Source organism: Marmota monax, unplaced genomic scaffold (genome assembly GCF_021218885.2).
Source record: "Marmota monax isolate L192 unplaced genomic scaffold, Marmota_monax_Labrador192_F-V1.1 WCK01_AAM20220418_F8-fsc00003, whole genome shotgun sequence".
Taxonomy (NCBI): domain Eukaryota; kingdom Metazoa; phylum Chordata; class Mammalia; order Rodentia; family Sciuridae; genus Marmota; species Marmota monax.
This window is the reverse complement of record NW_026694084.1, coordinates 11,836,968-11,853,361: the sequence shown is the minus strand read 5'-3', so window position 1 is coordinate 11,853,361 and position 16,394 is coordinate 11,836,968. Positions and strand designations below refer to the sequence as shown.

The 16,394-nt window shown below is 30.9% G+C and overlaps 1 protein-coding gene across 47 annotated transcripts in view; it reads right to left on the bottom strand.

The window, feature by feature from the left end:
* The window catches only part of Rims2 (regulating synaptic membrane exocytosis 2), a 567,034-nt gene that overhangs the window by 346,725 nt on the left and 203,915 nt on the right, over nucleotides 1-16,394 (bottom strand). For 4 of the 47 annotated variants that reach the window (XM_046464842.2, XM_046464841.2, XM_046464843.2 and 1 more), the window contains exon 1: nucleotides 8,489-9,156. The exons of 38 other annotated variants lie outside the window; for them this stretch is intronic. In XM_046464842.2, the coding sequence (XP_046320798.1) occupies nucleotides 8,489-8,610 (122 nt within the window). In that variant the 5' untranslated portion in view covers nucleotides 8,611-9,156. Of the gene's footprint in view, nucleotides 1-8,488; nucleotides 9,159-16,394 lie in introns of those variants that run through there. 5 more of the 47 variants (XM_046464848.2, XM_046464839.2, XM_046464838.2 and 2 more) reach the window with 4 other exon arrangements.

The window sequence follows — 16,394 nt, the reverse complement described above, 5'->3', positions numbered from 1 at the left end:
CTGCCAGCTGATGATTGACTCACAGCGGCCCCAGCAACTTCTAGCTGCCATCTGATTGGCTCCTCTGCCCTGATGCTCCTTGGGCTGTTTCCCCGCCCTTTCAGAGCACGGAGCTGCTCATTGGGGGACTTTTTTTGGCTCCGCCCATGCGACCCAGCCAATCAGCCTCAAGAGCAGGAGGAGTGGGGGAGGTTGAGAAGCTTGTGGGAAGCCGGTGGTGGCAGTTGGGCTCTGAAGGTTTTTCCTGAGTAGCTGTGTGGTTTGGTGTGTGGTTCTAAAAATAAAGTTTGTTTCTTTTGACAAGTGGCTCCTGAACTGTGCCCAGCCAGACTGCGGCACCTTTCTCTCAGCAATTTTGAAAAAAAATAAGATAAAAAAAATTGAGAAAGAAAATCTGAACAACATTTGAAATATCATGACGAAATTTGATACTAAGCAAGAGCAGAATATCTAGTTCTTTCAAAAATATTGGTATATTCACCAAGAGATCTATAGTTGGCAATTAAACAAATTTAAACCAACTGAAATTATATAGGTATGTTCTCTTGGTTGAGTAAAATTATATCAAAAATAATATATTTTTAAATATAATGTTTAAAAATTAACGAACTTTTTAAAATATCTGTGTATAAGAAGAAATCACATAGTTCCACCTTAAGAAACTTGAAAAAGAAGAAGTTAAGCCCATAGTAAGTAGAAAAACAGGAATAATTAAGATAGGAACAATTATCACTGAAACAGGCAAAGAGAAACAAAAAAGAAAATTAACAAAGTCAAAAGAAAAAAAAGATGATAAATTCCTCAGTAAAATAATAAGCAAATGAAAGGAAGATCACAAATTATAAAATACCAATATCAGAATAAGAAAGTTTCTGGGCCCGGTGGCACATGCCTGTAATCTAGTGATTCGGGAGGCTGAGGCAGGAGGATCACAAGTTTAAAGCCAGCCTCAACAATTTATTAAGGCCCTAGGCAATTTAGGAAGTCCCTGTCTCAAAATTTAAAAAAATAAAAATAAAAAGGGCTGATAGCTCAGTGGTTAAACACTCCTGGGTTCAATCCCTGGTACCAAAAAATAATAAAAGAAAGTTTATCATTATAAATTCTACAGATATTAAAAGAATAATAAAGGAATATTAGAAATCATAACAACAAATTAGTTGACTTAGAAAAAATGAAAATTTTCTTAAAAATTACAATGTCCCACAACTCAGAAAAATTAAAAACATGTAAACAGGCCTATTTAACTTAAGGAAACTGAATCATTTACCAAAACTTTCATACAAAGAAAATTTTATGTCCAGTTGCTTTTGCTGACAAATTCTATCAAATACTTAAGGAAGAAAAAATATCGATCTTACTTACAACAACTATTCAAAAATAGAGATATAAAAAGTGCTAAACTCATTTTATAAGATCAGAATAACCCTAATGTTAAAACCTGTCAATGACATTTCAATAAAACTATAAAGTTACCTCTCATGAATATAGATGTGAAAAAAAAACCTATCAAAATCATAGAAAATCTCGACCAATTGTATATAAAATGAATAATATTCCATTACCAATTGAGATTGACTCTAGAAATGCAAAGTTGGTTTAATATTCAAAACTAATATAATTAGCAAAATAAATAGAATAAGGGAGAACAATCATATGGTAATTGTATAGCCATATAATAAACAATGAATAAAATGCAGGCCCATTTAAAAAAAACTGTTACTAAAGTAGGAGTCTCACAACTTGTGTTGGCATTGCATGGTTGGTTCTAAGCATAGAATAAGACAACAAAAAATAAAAGGCATAAATATTGAAAAAATAAGTAAAACTGTTTATGGAGGACATGATTATTTACATAGAATTTCTTACCCAAAACTATTAAAATTAGTAAGTAAATTTGGCAGGGCCAAAGATACAACATTAATATTAAAAATAATTTTTATTTTTATAAACTAGCAGCAAACAACTGAAAGCTGAAATTTTAAAAATGATAATTTATAACATAATAGTAAATGTAAATATCTATGAAAAGCTTAACAAAAGTCATATAAGATTTCTATCCTTTTAAAACTAAAACACATTGCTTAGATAAATTAAAGAACACCTAATAAATAAAGAGATATATCACCGGAAGACTCAATGTTAAGATGTTAGTTCTCTCCAATCTATCAATAGAAATACAAAGCTATTCCAAAGTTAATCCCAACAACTTGTCAAATCAAAATTAACATACACACACACACACACACACACAAAGGATCTAGAATACTCAACTACCTTGAAAAAGAACAAATATGGAGGACTTGCAGTATCCTAACTTCAAGACTACTATAAAGGTAAGATTGGAGTACTGCACAGGATTGACTATAGATCAATGGGATATAATAGGTAGCCCAAAAATAGGACCACAATTGTACAATTATTCAATTTTCTACCAAGGTGACAAAGCAATCCAATAAGAAATAGAATGTCTTTAAGTCTTGTCCCCAAATGGCAATGGAAAAACAAGGTATCCATCTGGATATCCATTCTGACTCCTCTCTTAAATTATGTTCACAAAAATTAATTTGCAATAGATCATATACCAAAGCCAAAAGCTAAAACTTGAGTTAATGAAAATATATGATAGTTTTTATTTTTTTATTTACAGTTTGGCAAAGGATTTTCAGTTAGCATGCAGAAAATAGAAACCATGATAGAAAAAAAAAATTGAAAAGACACTTCACAAAAGAAGATATTCAAATGCCGAGTAAGCAAATGAAAAAGTACTTGACACTGTTAGCCATCAAGCAAATACAAAATACAAAATCACATCATTAGGAAATACCACCATAAATTCACGAGAGTGACAAAAATTAAGAAGACATATCACCAAATGTTGAAGGTGTGCAGAACCAGTAAAACTCTCAAACATTGGTCAATATAAGTTTAAAATGTACAACCAATTTTTAAATGATCTGCAATTATAAAACTAAACATGTATTTATTCTATGATCCACAAAATCCTATTCTAGAAATTCACTAGAAAAATTTTAAAATGTCTACAAAAAGACTTATATGAGAATGTGGCATTATAAAATGGAATAGTATTCAGTAACGGAAGGGAAAACACTACTTGCACAAAACAACATGATTTTTTTTATTTTTATGCTGAAGAAAAGGCCTTACCAAAAAAAAAAAAAAAGAATAGCTTGATATAATGTCCATTATTTAAAGTTCTAGAACATAAAAAAGTAATCTGAATTATTTTTTAAAAGAAGTATTTAGTTCTGAAGACTGGGGGAAGCTTATATTGACTGGGAAGTAGCATGAGAGAATAAATAACTTTAACAATAGCACATACCTAGTAAATATCTCAGGCCCTACCTGTGAATACAACTCCTATGTTCAACACTCCTGTGTTCCAAACATAAAGCTAGAACATACAATAGAAAAGTCAGGCACAAATCAATCCTTAAACATGGCAGTTCTCTTTACCATTTTCCATTAACTATATTATTGATATTTCAAAGGACACACAACAAGATGAAAAGTTTAAAGGTGTATAAGTGAATTAAGTCCTGAGTTCAATTTAAGTACATTTAAATTAAGCTGCACTTTGTTTAAGAGCAGAGAGACAGTGGTGGAATAGAAAAGTCTTCAAATTTCTCAGAACTTGACATAGATCCTGTGTCTCACTTTCTAAATTAGAGTTGCTCCAGTATTAGTTAAATTCAAACTGAAGCTCAGTCTTAAGAATTCTTTTGTTGGGGCCATGAAGTTTTCTGAGTAATTCACAAACGGATATGAACACAGCCTACAGCACCAGAGCACGTATGAAATGAATTCATTTTAGTATTCAGTGACTAGCACCAGAATTTTAAATTTACTAATAGTTACCTTCTTTAACTGTTCTAAGATCCATTATGATTGTGTAGAAGTAGATAATTTTAAAAGAATTGTTAATATTTACCTGTCCGTTATCACCAAAAGTAAGTAGCTCTATAAAGTTTATGTCAATAAAGAAAACACTCAAAAGACCGTACATCTCTATCAGATTTGGTAACTATATTAATAATTGTGGTATGTACCTAAGGCTCATAATAAATATTCTGGAAAATATATTGATGATATGCATATCTAAATCAAAAATCATTTTGATTAGAAATCTAAAAGAGCAGTTGTATTGAGATATACTTTTAAGGTCAATAATTTTTATCATTATGTATGTTTAATAAGGTTTAAGTAAAAACATAAAGTATGTTTTATATCAGACTATTGAGTGCTTTATAAATCTCAGAATACAAACTTTTCACAAAATAAATTCCTAAAATGAAAAATTGATTATGTCGGGACCACATAAAGTCCAAACAAAACATACTGCAGATTGCACCTTCAGAGCTCTGAAAAGTAAGCATACTCTTTCAGTGTCATAATAGTCTGACATGCTATGATTAATAACAAGTGTCTATGCCAAACTTTCTGAACACAAATTAATGGTTTCATTATAAACCAAAGCAATAATTATTCTGAACAAAAATATTAACAAACTAAACATTTACTTGGCAAAATCAGGTTTTATTTAAAATAATATTAATGTTTTAGAACTGTAGTAATGTTTTAACGAAAAAAACTAATTATTTACATTTATAAATAAGCTTTATATTTCATTTTTATAATTTGAGTAGCCCCATATTTTAATGAAAAATCACAACACTTTTGAGAGAGATAAGTAATACTAATAATAATCACTGAGAACAGTGGGCAAAAATGAGACCACTCCAGGTAAATGAGGTCATACAGTTCCCTCATTTATAATTAAAAGTACCAACAAATGCAAATATTCTTTGGTCTAAGTTTTTTAAATCTTACTTTCAAATACGAAAGTCTGCATATCTGATCATACATATATGCAAGGGAGAAAAAGATCTATTCTGAATAAATTCTAGTTCTAGTATGCCCCTGTGTGGCCAAAAAGCACAGCAAACTCACTGCCACAAATTTAGTGACAAAGAAATAATTACTTCAAGAGGAAAATACAGATTTCTTAACTATACAAGAAAGATTGTTAAAATTCAATAAATAAAAAAATTTGGAGGACATCAAATATAGTTTTTCATAAATTTTTATCACAAGTCATCATTATTATTTTCCTTTGAACACTCCCTTAAAGCAACTAACAGCTCAATGCAAAGAATTCTACTAAAAAATATATCTTTTAGTTTCTGAAAATTTATGCTTTCCTCCAAAGACAAGATCACAAAAATTAGATTTCATAATGAATTCAGTACTTGAAGACTTTTTCACTGGCAACAAAAGCAATTATCTTTGTGTTCTGGTGAAATAATTTAATTTGGGAAAAATGAATTTGTAAGAAGACGACTTGATAACAAGAGTTTAAATTAAAGTGATATTTCATCAAAACCCATTAAGTGGATTTATGTAGGATGCAGACAGGCTTTTGTTTTTGTTTTTATTTCCCTTGTAGGATCTTTAGTTGTTTCATTTTAACTGTAGAAAAATAGCTCCTTATGCACTAAAATGGTACCATACGATGACAAAAAAAATAAGTTAAGAACTTTCTGTCTAAAACAAAAGGGTCATGCTATATGTTTCCCACAAAATTTAATTAAAATAGTCAAGTGGTTTTCACTCATAAATAATTTCCATTATTCATTAAATAATAAAATATTTTAAAAATCTTTATTAATTTTCAGTTTAGTGATTTATGATTCATTCAATATTGTTAGTATAACTAAACTCTTTCCTTCTGTCTCAAGTTGGAAATGATGTTTTTGGAGCATAATATAAGAGCTTTTCATCTTTTATTACTAATATGTCATAGATATTAAATGCCCTAATATTTAATAACCTGATGAAAGTTAAGTTGCAGATTAGGGATATGATTAGTTATCTAAGAAAGGGCTCGGTTTCAAAATTGCTTAAAAGGATCAATTTTTAATAATATATTTTCTACAATTGATACATAGTATTCTTCTAATAATTTCTCCTAGAAAGCAATTCAGAATAAAAATATAATCTATTTGTCCAAATCTATGATGTTATTTCCGATCAGCTTAAAGATCATAGTTAATGTAAAAATACAAATATTATATATTCTATGTCAATTAGTCCAAACACTTAAGTGATTACTATTCATGTAACAACATTAAAACTGTTCTTTCTAGAAGTGATAGTTATATAATTGGTGCTTAAATCTCAAAAATCATTAGTGTCCACTCCACAAAGTTGAAATGTTCATTATTAAGGAATAAAACTTAAGTTGTAAGAGCATATTTTGTGATGACATGCTTAAGTCATTCACCCATGGTATTTTTCTTCAAGAACAAATTTTTAGTTTACATACTTTTTACTTCATTATTAACTGAAATGCTAATGTCTAGGTAATTGTATTCTTTTGTAAAAAATCTAAGTAGAATAAAATATTTAAAAGACCCTTCTATCTAATCTGAACACACAAAAAAAATTTGAAATATATAGCAGCATTAATTGTGAGTTCATTTACTTATTTTTCCTTCTTCAGACTTCCAAAATAACTATTTGCATTGACTTTGGCTGATCTTAAAAGTAAATCAATTTGATGGTTATTTATGAAGATAATTAAGTCTATTTTGTAAAATAAAACCTCTGTTTTTTAAAGACTAAGAAAGTAAGAACATGGAGGTAGGAATTATATTTTAAAGCAGAATAAATTCTTTATTATTAGTTGGTGTTTTGGGGTAATTTTAGGTAAGTATTGAAGTTAAACAAGATTGATCTTATGAAAGTATTAGAAACTTCACAATTTAATGTTTAATTGCAGCAGAATAAAATTCCAGATATTAATGACAGCATTGAAGTTATAAACATGCATATAATAAAATAAACTTGAAGCCAAAGCAAAAGCCTAGTTATAGGGATGTACACAAACCCTCAATAAATACAGTCTTATATTTGAAAACTACTACCACTAATTTTAAAACCAATTTCTTTACTGTGCTGCTAACAGTACAGTTTATATAATCAATATACACCAAGACCTAATGTTAATATTTTTGAGCACACAAATTCTTGGCATTAAAAAAAGAGATGGAAACAAAACAAGGAAAAAACTTTAAAGAATAAACATAAATTCTAAAACTCTGGTACCTTCAGGTTGTGAAAATATTGAGAAACACATACTGTCTCTTTTATTTAAAATTTAACATAAGTAAGTAAAAATGATATATTACTAAGTAAAAAGAAAGCAAGATCTTAAAATATAAATAGTCCATTATTTATATAATAGTCCAAATGTTAGAATATCCTAACATTCATATAGTTGTATATTTCAAATTAGTCTGAAAATAAAATTAGAAAAAATCAAATCAATTCATTGAACAAAACTACACTGAGGAAAAGAAGTATAATTTTATATGAAATAGATATGCTATTCCATATTCCAAAAAAGGTCATAAATATATTTGCCATCAGTAAACATTTTAAATGTCAATAAATTTTAAAAGCATTCTTTTCATTTGCTAAATTAACACACATATTGTATAACAGGGTTTTTTTAATCTCTAAAATAACCTGCCTCACATTCTTCTAAGAACCTAAAAGGAAGAGATCAACAAAACCATTCAATAGTCTATGCACTGTTAATTCCCCGTGGATTTCCAGAAGATTTCAGTGCACTAGTATGTTCATGAAATTTCTTTCCCAGTCTTTCTCCACATTTATTTAGTTAAAATGAGGTCTTTTTTTATACTAGTTGTATAATATTAGAAATTCTCAAAAGCGAAACAACTTATATGAGAGATGAGCTGGGTAATAAAACTGCATTTCAAAAGCTTTTTTCAAGGGAATATTTCTTTTAGTGTAAGTCAGAGAAACCATCTAGAACATATGTTCAAAATTTAACAACCTTCACCACAAAAAAAAATGCTCAGTTTGAAAAAGCAATAGGAATTATAACAAAGAATCCTTCCAAACTAGCTTATCTAATACAAAGCATTACTAGCAGTTTCACAATATTGCTTGCTTAAAAGTGATTATTGATCTACACTGCATAGAGAAATGTCTTAGACCTAGAAATCATCTTCCGCATGTTTTACAAGAGCATGCATGATTGCTAATTCACATTTTCCAACAAATCACATATGATTATACAGTACCATTCTTATATATGCAATATAATCACTGCTATGATAACAAAGAAAACATATATTAGGCATTTTGAGTTAATCATTTTAAGAAAAGAAATAATGAAACAGACTAATATCTATATTATGTTTCAGAGGTCAATCTACTTAAATTTATGATGCTTTTATGCTTTCCAAAGAAAAATAAAGCTTATTTTCCTTCTTAAAATCAAATTAAGAATACTAAGTATAATTCTGTATGTATAATAAAAAAGACAGCACCCTTATAATATTAAAATTGCAATACAAAACAATTTTACAGACATATAAAATTACTATCCTGAAACTAACAATACTAAAAGAAAATACAGTTTAGCTCTACTCACCTTGCATTGTTCAGCGTTTGTCCAAAAAGCTCATTTTGTAAAATATTTGGTGGGGATGAAAAAACCCCATGAAAATGAGATAAAACAGAATTGCAGACCTGGCGCAATGTCTCAAATTGCATTTTCTTCCTTTTTTTTTTTTTTTCCTTCTCTTATTTTTCCTTACCACCTGTCTTTAAAGTCATCTATTTGCAGACACCATCAAATAAAAACATGCCAATCAAGTTCCATATTTCTCCTGAGCTCTGTAAAAACTGTGCTTAAATGAGCAGAGGTTGATAGTTAATTGTACAGTCATTATTCTTCTAATTCAGTCGTAGAAGATTCAGTACTCGTGCAGCTTTCGGCTTTCTCCTGACCGTAGCAAGAATTCTAAACAGCAGTGAGCTTTTTGGGCATTCCCAGCTGAAGTGTGAAGCTGAGCTGCTTTCATGTACTCTACTCATATTTCTCTAAGCCTATTAAAAACACGCAATGAATAGATGCTGTCGTCAGGAGTTTCAGCACATCTGGCTGCGGGCAATAAAATCTCAGAAGTAATAAAAATGGGGACAAGGTATCTTCTCAATGTTGCTACTGGATAAGAGAGGAAGAGAAATTATGCATCTCCCAAACCCTTTTCTCTTTTCTGTGAAATGAATAACTCCAGCAACAGAACATCTCTCTTCAACATGCAAGCTGCTGCAAAGGACCGGAACATTCTAAAAATAAGTGGTACATCCTCCTTTTGATATCATGAAGCAATAAAAGTATGACAGACAATGGGCTTTTATCACCTGCATTTATAATGCCATACTTCTAGAGTGAAGTGCATTGGAAAACATGTACTTGGTCATCTTAAATTTCTTATTTAATTTTAAAATGTCTTCATTTAATTATTTTTAAAGAAATGTGAATAATGTTGAGTCTGGTCTCTTTTATAGGCCATAAATAGTTACTACATGGTTGGTCATATAAATATGGGAAAAAAAAGTTATGCCTATCTATTAAAATTCACCTAAGCAGCACACATTAAATAAAAACTTTCCCGCAGGTCCAAACGAAACATGACCATGGCCAAAGGACACTATCAACTATCATTAATTATTTCAATAATGGCAGTAATAACATTTTTTAGAATGGACTATTTTCTGATGGTTCCAATAGTCTTAGAATACCCCCATATTATCACACATGCTTTGTGAAAAATTGTGTTTCAAATAAAATCTTAGGTTATTCTGTATCCAAGGGCAACCATCTTTCTGTAAAGATTTTTAAAAGCAGCATGTAAACCAAATTTTAAATATCAAGTCATTTGTGGAGACACTTAATATTTTTACTGATATTTATTTGTTTCTGACCCTTGATGTTTGTTTGTTTGATTGTTTGTTTGTTTGGGTGTTTTTTTGGTTTTGGTTTTACTTTGTTTAGTTGATTTTTGGTACCGAGGATTGAACCCAGAGGTGCTTAATCACTGAGCCAAATCCCCAACCTTTTTTATTTTTTATTTTGAGACAAGGTGTCATTAAGTTGCTTAGAGCCTCACTAAATTGCTGAGGTGGCTTTGAATTGTGATCCTCCGGCCTCAGCCTTCCATAATGCTGGGATTACAGTTGTGCACCACCACCCTGGGCTCCTTAGTGTTTCTTTAACAGATCAAGCCCTCTTGGTTCTTCATTACCTCAACTCTTAGCCCTAAGCCCATCTCTTTCCATATACATATCACTTTGAACATACAAGCACTTAAATATACTGTTTTAAAATAGTGGTAAGTTATTTGGGGGAATGAATAAACATATAATAAACTATAATAACATAAAATTTTAAACAACTATTTTATTTCTTTTTAAACTAAGATATTCAATTATGAATTTGACCTAAACTAAGAGTGACCCAATATTTATTAGTTGTGATGTTTTTATAGGTGCACACCAATTTATTGTTCAAACACTCACACAAATCATAAAGTATTTCTTAGTTTATAAAGCAATTCTAAATTCATTTTTAATGTTTAGAAAATATTATACATATTAATTCTTCCATAGATTTAAAGATGAAAACATTCAAGCTTTTATGGATTAAAGATTATACAGTTCATAAAAGAGTATTTGGAATGGAAGTCTTTGTTTTGGACACTGTTTCCTATGCTCCTTCCCTGACATTTTGTTTTGTACATATAAGTACATGTTCATTTGCATTCATATTCACCCAACCACACAGACAAATGCACACCTATTGTAAAGAGGCCCATCTCTGTAGATGAATAAGAAAATCATCTGCCCCTGACTAATCAAGAATATTTCAGTGAGAATATCTCAAGTTTTTTAATTCACAAGAAAATTTTAGTGGGTTTCTTGCATTTACCTCAAACAGAAGCAACCTAATATGATTTAAATTTTTAAGTCTCTGATCATAAGTAGATATTTCATACCCATAAAATAACAACATCTACAAAAAATATACATTCTTAAAATTGTTATTTTTAAATTAACACACTATCAGTGATGAAAAAACATATTTATTCTCTGTGGGTAGATTTAATATTATAAATAATCAAAAGCTCTTTTGAAGCAAGTCTACTAATTAAGGTAATTATACTATAAAACACTCTTTGTTGTTAAAAAATGTTTCTTTTGTGTTTCAAACCTTGATTTGAAGGCAAGGTCACAGTGCTCAAAGATGGTCTAAACGCTGGAAATATCACTAGAATGAATCTTAAAATTGGCTCCTTTAAAAGAATCAACAATACTGCACGTGTCTTCCTCAGCAACTCATTTTCCAGTTCTTTCTATAGAATACTGGTATCATTGACCAGCTTTCTCTTAATTCCCCCAATATCCAAAAGTGGTTTCTTCCACCTTCTCTATCACCTCTTCCCTTCTTTTAACCTAGGAAGATTTCCTCTGACCTAGATTAGATTCCCTATTATGCACTCTCATTATACCCTGCGGTTATTCTTCATAATGCTTAAATATAACCATATATTCACTTGAAAAAATGCTTCATGTGTTTCATCCTTGATTCCATGAGATTAAGTCCTGCATTCTGTTTTACTCACCTAGCTTAGTGCCTAGCACAGAGTCAGTGTTCAGTAAAAATTTCTTGAATAAATGGATGACTAACTTTTATCAAAAAGTTCATTATCATTTAGTCATATCCACAGAGAGGACAGAAACCACATAAAGGCCTCATTTTGTTCTTTGTTCCTATGTTGATTTGGTTTTAGCCTGCCATGTTATATCATAAGGTTCAGAAATACAAGAGTCACCAATATTTGTAATTAAAAACATTGTGCTTTAAGGGACTTTATAATTTGTTACAAATGTCCTGAGGATTACAAAGAAAGTTTATAGGTAATATTTCCTTTACCTTTTCTATATAATGCAGGTTAACAAACAACAAATATCAGAGACTTCTATGAAAACAGAAAGAAAATAGTACCTGGAGTCAAATGGCCTGGGTTAAACACTTATTCTAACACCAACTACCCATAATACCTTAGGATGTTCACTTTATATACCCAAGCTATGATTTTTTTCAAATGTACAACTATCTATGTCACCTTTGTACTATTCTTGTTCCATTAAATATCTGAAGCTTCTAACTGATGAAAAAAAAAATCTAAGGTTATAAGAAAGATGGTCCAGAGAGCAAATATTTTGAAAAATGCTCTCTTCATGATTCTCAAATTAGTATCTTCTGTTGGAAATATTTCCTTGAGGCAAGGATCATCAAACTGTTCACCTCAGGGATAACAAATAAGCAAAGAAATAAAAGGCACATGATAGAATTCCTAAGAAAAGGAGGAAAGAGGAGGCATTCAAGAAAGGTAATTTGGTCTATGCTTCAATTTAGGGTGAATCATGCAGTATTTTCAGGGATGAAAGAAAGAACATACCAGACCTAAACAAGCATGCTACAAATCTAAAGATAACTAGTACATTACTACACACAAATTTTCAGATAAAAATCAAAAAACAGTTCAAAACACAACAATTTGTATAGTAAGTTTTTAAAAACGTATTAATGTCCAATGGCTTTCTGGTATTAAAAAAAGTTTTAAAAGTGATTATAGTAATTCTCAGGGGTTGAACTCTATATCTGTTCCTAATTCTAGTCATTGCTAAATGAGACCAATAACCCAACTCACTCCATCATCTAACTCAGAAAGGAAAGGGGAGACATAGTAAAAGCTACCACAAATGTATTTTGAGGCAAGGATCTTAGAATTCCTAAGAAAAGGAGGAAAGGCACACTATCATGTGTCTTTTATTTCTTTGCTTATTTGTTATCCCTGAGGTGAACAGTTTGATGAGCAGAATTAGTAACAGATATAGAGTTCAATCCCTGAGAATTACTATAATCTCTTTTAAAACTTTTTTTAATACCAAAAATACTATTTTACTTTGGTTGTGGAAGTATTCTGAAAGATACTACAGAAATGCTTCAACAATCTAGTGCCAGAGAAGTCCATATACTTCAAAAGCTGACAACAGTGGAAATATCTTTGTCAGTAAATACAAGAGTCAGGCTATACAGGACCACACCTATATTTAAGCTTTAGAATGAGAATGTGCTAAGTGATACCCAGGGGTTCTATCAATTAGAAAAAAAGAAAGAAAGAAGGAAAGAAAAAGAAAAAATGAAGATCTCAAAAAAAAATTGTCAAATCTCCCTAGTGTTAAGATTGCTAACTCTAAGAATATATTCCCTTTATAACTATCAAGAGAACCACTAGAAGTAACACTACTATTGCAGGGAGATACATCAACATGAATAAGACCCAACTCTATCCCTAATAATTACAGTCACCAGGAGCCAAAATAAAAGAGATGTTTATTGTCTTGAAATACAGTCAAGGACTCACATCTTAGCTCACTGTCTCCACAAGGCACCTCTGCCAACTAGTAAGTTCTAAGTGCAACTAGATTCTTCCAGAAATAATACTAACTTTACTTTGCTATTGTATTAAAATATTAGAAATAATAATTATTGGCACAACTATAAACAGGTTTCAGCAAAATATGGGAACAAATGAAATGCTGTGTAATAATACTGGCTTCCAATAGTTCTCATATGTAATTTTTTCCTTTCATACAACTCTACTCATTACTTTATTTAAAAAAAAAAAAGTGGGGAGCAAAGGGAAGGTCTTTTCTCCCAAAGGCTACACACCTTATTCTATAAATACAAAATTTGTTTCAGCTTTGACATCAAATGTCAGAAATAAGTATTTGCTTGATATTACTAAACTTTTCACTATATACATATATATATACACATATATAATCAAAATTTCATGTTGTAGACCTTAAATATATGCAACAAAAGTTTTTTATTTAGTTAGTTTTTTATGCAGTGCTAAGGATAGAACCCAGTGCCTCACACATGCTAGGCAAGTGCTCTGCCACTGAGCTACAACCCCAGCCCCAACAAATGTTTTTTTTTAAAGAACACCAATTATAATTCTTCTGTGCTGAAGAAAAAGTTATCTGCATAAAAGTTTAGCAATAAAGCCTAAAGTACTTTGTTTTCACTATAATTTACACATTACAGAACACTTAACATAGGTTATAATATATTCTATTCTTGCAAGCTATATATACATCCAATTAAATATGTAGTGAATAATAACCAGTCACTTATCATTAGCTGAGAATAAATAGGAAACAGTGAGTTGGAACTTCCTTGTTTGACTATTTCCATAGTGTACCTTCTCCTTTGTCTCTTTGTATCTTTCCCAGCCCACTCTCTTGGCCTGTAAACATAGTCCAGGAGGCCACTATAGAACTATAATAACTGTCTCTAGGGAGGCTCAGGTTAAGGGTAATATTAAAGGTGATTCCAATGGCCTTTTCCCTCCATTTCAACAAAGGCAAAAGTCTCTGGAGAGCTACTGAAGAGTGAACTTGTTACAATTAGTCTTATGGAGGTTTAAGCAACTGCTACAAACCCTACCTTGTTTCCTTAAAAGTATTCAAGCAGAGGACATTAGGGACTTGTGTAACAGAAGATTGAATTATCCAGAAGAAAATATTAGTTGGTTTATAGTTTATTCAAAAGTTTACACTGAATTCAAACATTCCTTTTCCATCAGGCTATAGTTACAAAAGGGAATGAATTAGATTAATATCTCAACTTTCTCTGGATCTTTGCCAACTTCCTACCAAATCACCTCCTGTATTTATTGAAGTACCCAGGCATATCATATACACACAATCCTCTAATTCTTGTATGCCTACTTCCTCTTCAGTAGTATGTGCTGATTATAAAGCCACTTGAAAATGGGGAGTCACCACTTTCTGATACCCTCACTCTGAATTTCAATTCTCCATCAAAGGTAATAAATCTCAAGGTTACAACAATTCAAGGTTCTTTGTCTTGTGTAAATATTAAGAGAACAAGTCTCAATCCTCAGCACCACACACACACACACACACACACACACACACAGAATAAATCTCTTCTCAAAATTCATTCATTCATTCATTCATCAACAAGAATTTGTTGTCTCATAGACACTTTTCTAACTGCTAAAAAAGCCTACAGAAAACAAAGAAAAAAGGGGTAGAAAGGAGGGAGAAAAATCAGAAAGGAGGCAAGATGGAAGAGAGGGAAGCAAAGAAGATAGGAGAGTAATATACCAGTCCTCATAGGAGTTTTGGTCTGAAGTCTGGTGGAGAATATAGATACTAAATAAGTGATTATATGTGTTATTGGGAATTAAGATTAGTGACGTGATGTGATGAGAGCTTGTTAACAATAACCCCGAAATAGTCTTGGAGTTCAGAAGTTCAGAGGGAGCTCTAGAGAAACTATCATTTAAGATGAGAACCATGAAATAATAAGTATGAGCCTAACCAAGGGCAAAACAAAGGAGTATTATACAGAGTATTGCATATACAAATGTCGATTAAATAAAACCAGAACAGAGCAATACTGAGAGAAATCAAGTAGCTGGAGAAAAAAACATTTGCAAATCCTACAGAGCATTGAAAACTGTTGAATATTTTGATTTTTTAATGAAGTCCGTGAATAATTCTGTGTTTTCCTACTTTGAGTCAACAGATAAATCAAGTCCCAGTGGTCATAATGGAGAAGACTCAGGCATTCACAAAAAACACATTGAAGGAAATACAACCATAAATACACCAAAATATTATCTCACTATATGTGGATATAGGGATATCAGTTAGAAAGCTAATGCAATAGTTCCAGTAAGATATTATTTTTTTTCAGTGTTTTTTTTTACTCAAAGATTTTTATTCTCGCTCTTCATTGTACATTCAAATGAAATTATAATGCTATTAATGTAGAATACATCAAGTAAATATATTTAAAGCTCTCAGAAAAAAATCGTCTTCAGTATTCATATATTGTTAATGTTTTTTTTATTGGTTGTTCAAAACATTACAAAGCTCTTGACATATCATATTTCATACATTAGAATCAAGTTGGTTATGAACTCCCAATTTTACCCCAAATACAGATTGCAGAATCACATCGGTTACACATACACATTTTTACATAATGCCCTATTAGTAACTGTTGTATTCTGCTACCTTTCCTATCCTCTACTGTCCCCCCTCCCCTCCCCAAGTGATGAAAGTAAAATGAAGAAAAAGGAACAGACCAAAAAAGACAGATGTTGAATCAACAGGAAATAGTGATTGGCTACAGGAGTTCAGAAGTGATATATGAATGTCAATAGAGGATTCAAAAATTACTCTCAGATTTCTCTCTTAAGTAACCAAGCACATAGTCTTAAAATCCACTGCAACAGGTTGAGCGAGAAGAAAGAGAGAGATGATAAGTTGTTGAATTTGAAGCATACACAAAATAGCTTTAAAAAAACAGATAATCAATTATATATGTCACTCTAGAGTTAGAAACCTAGGTTGAAAATGAAAAAAACATTTAGGAAGCA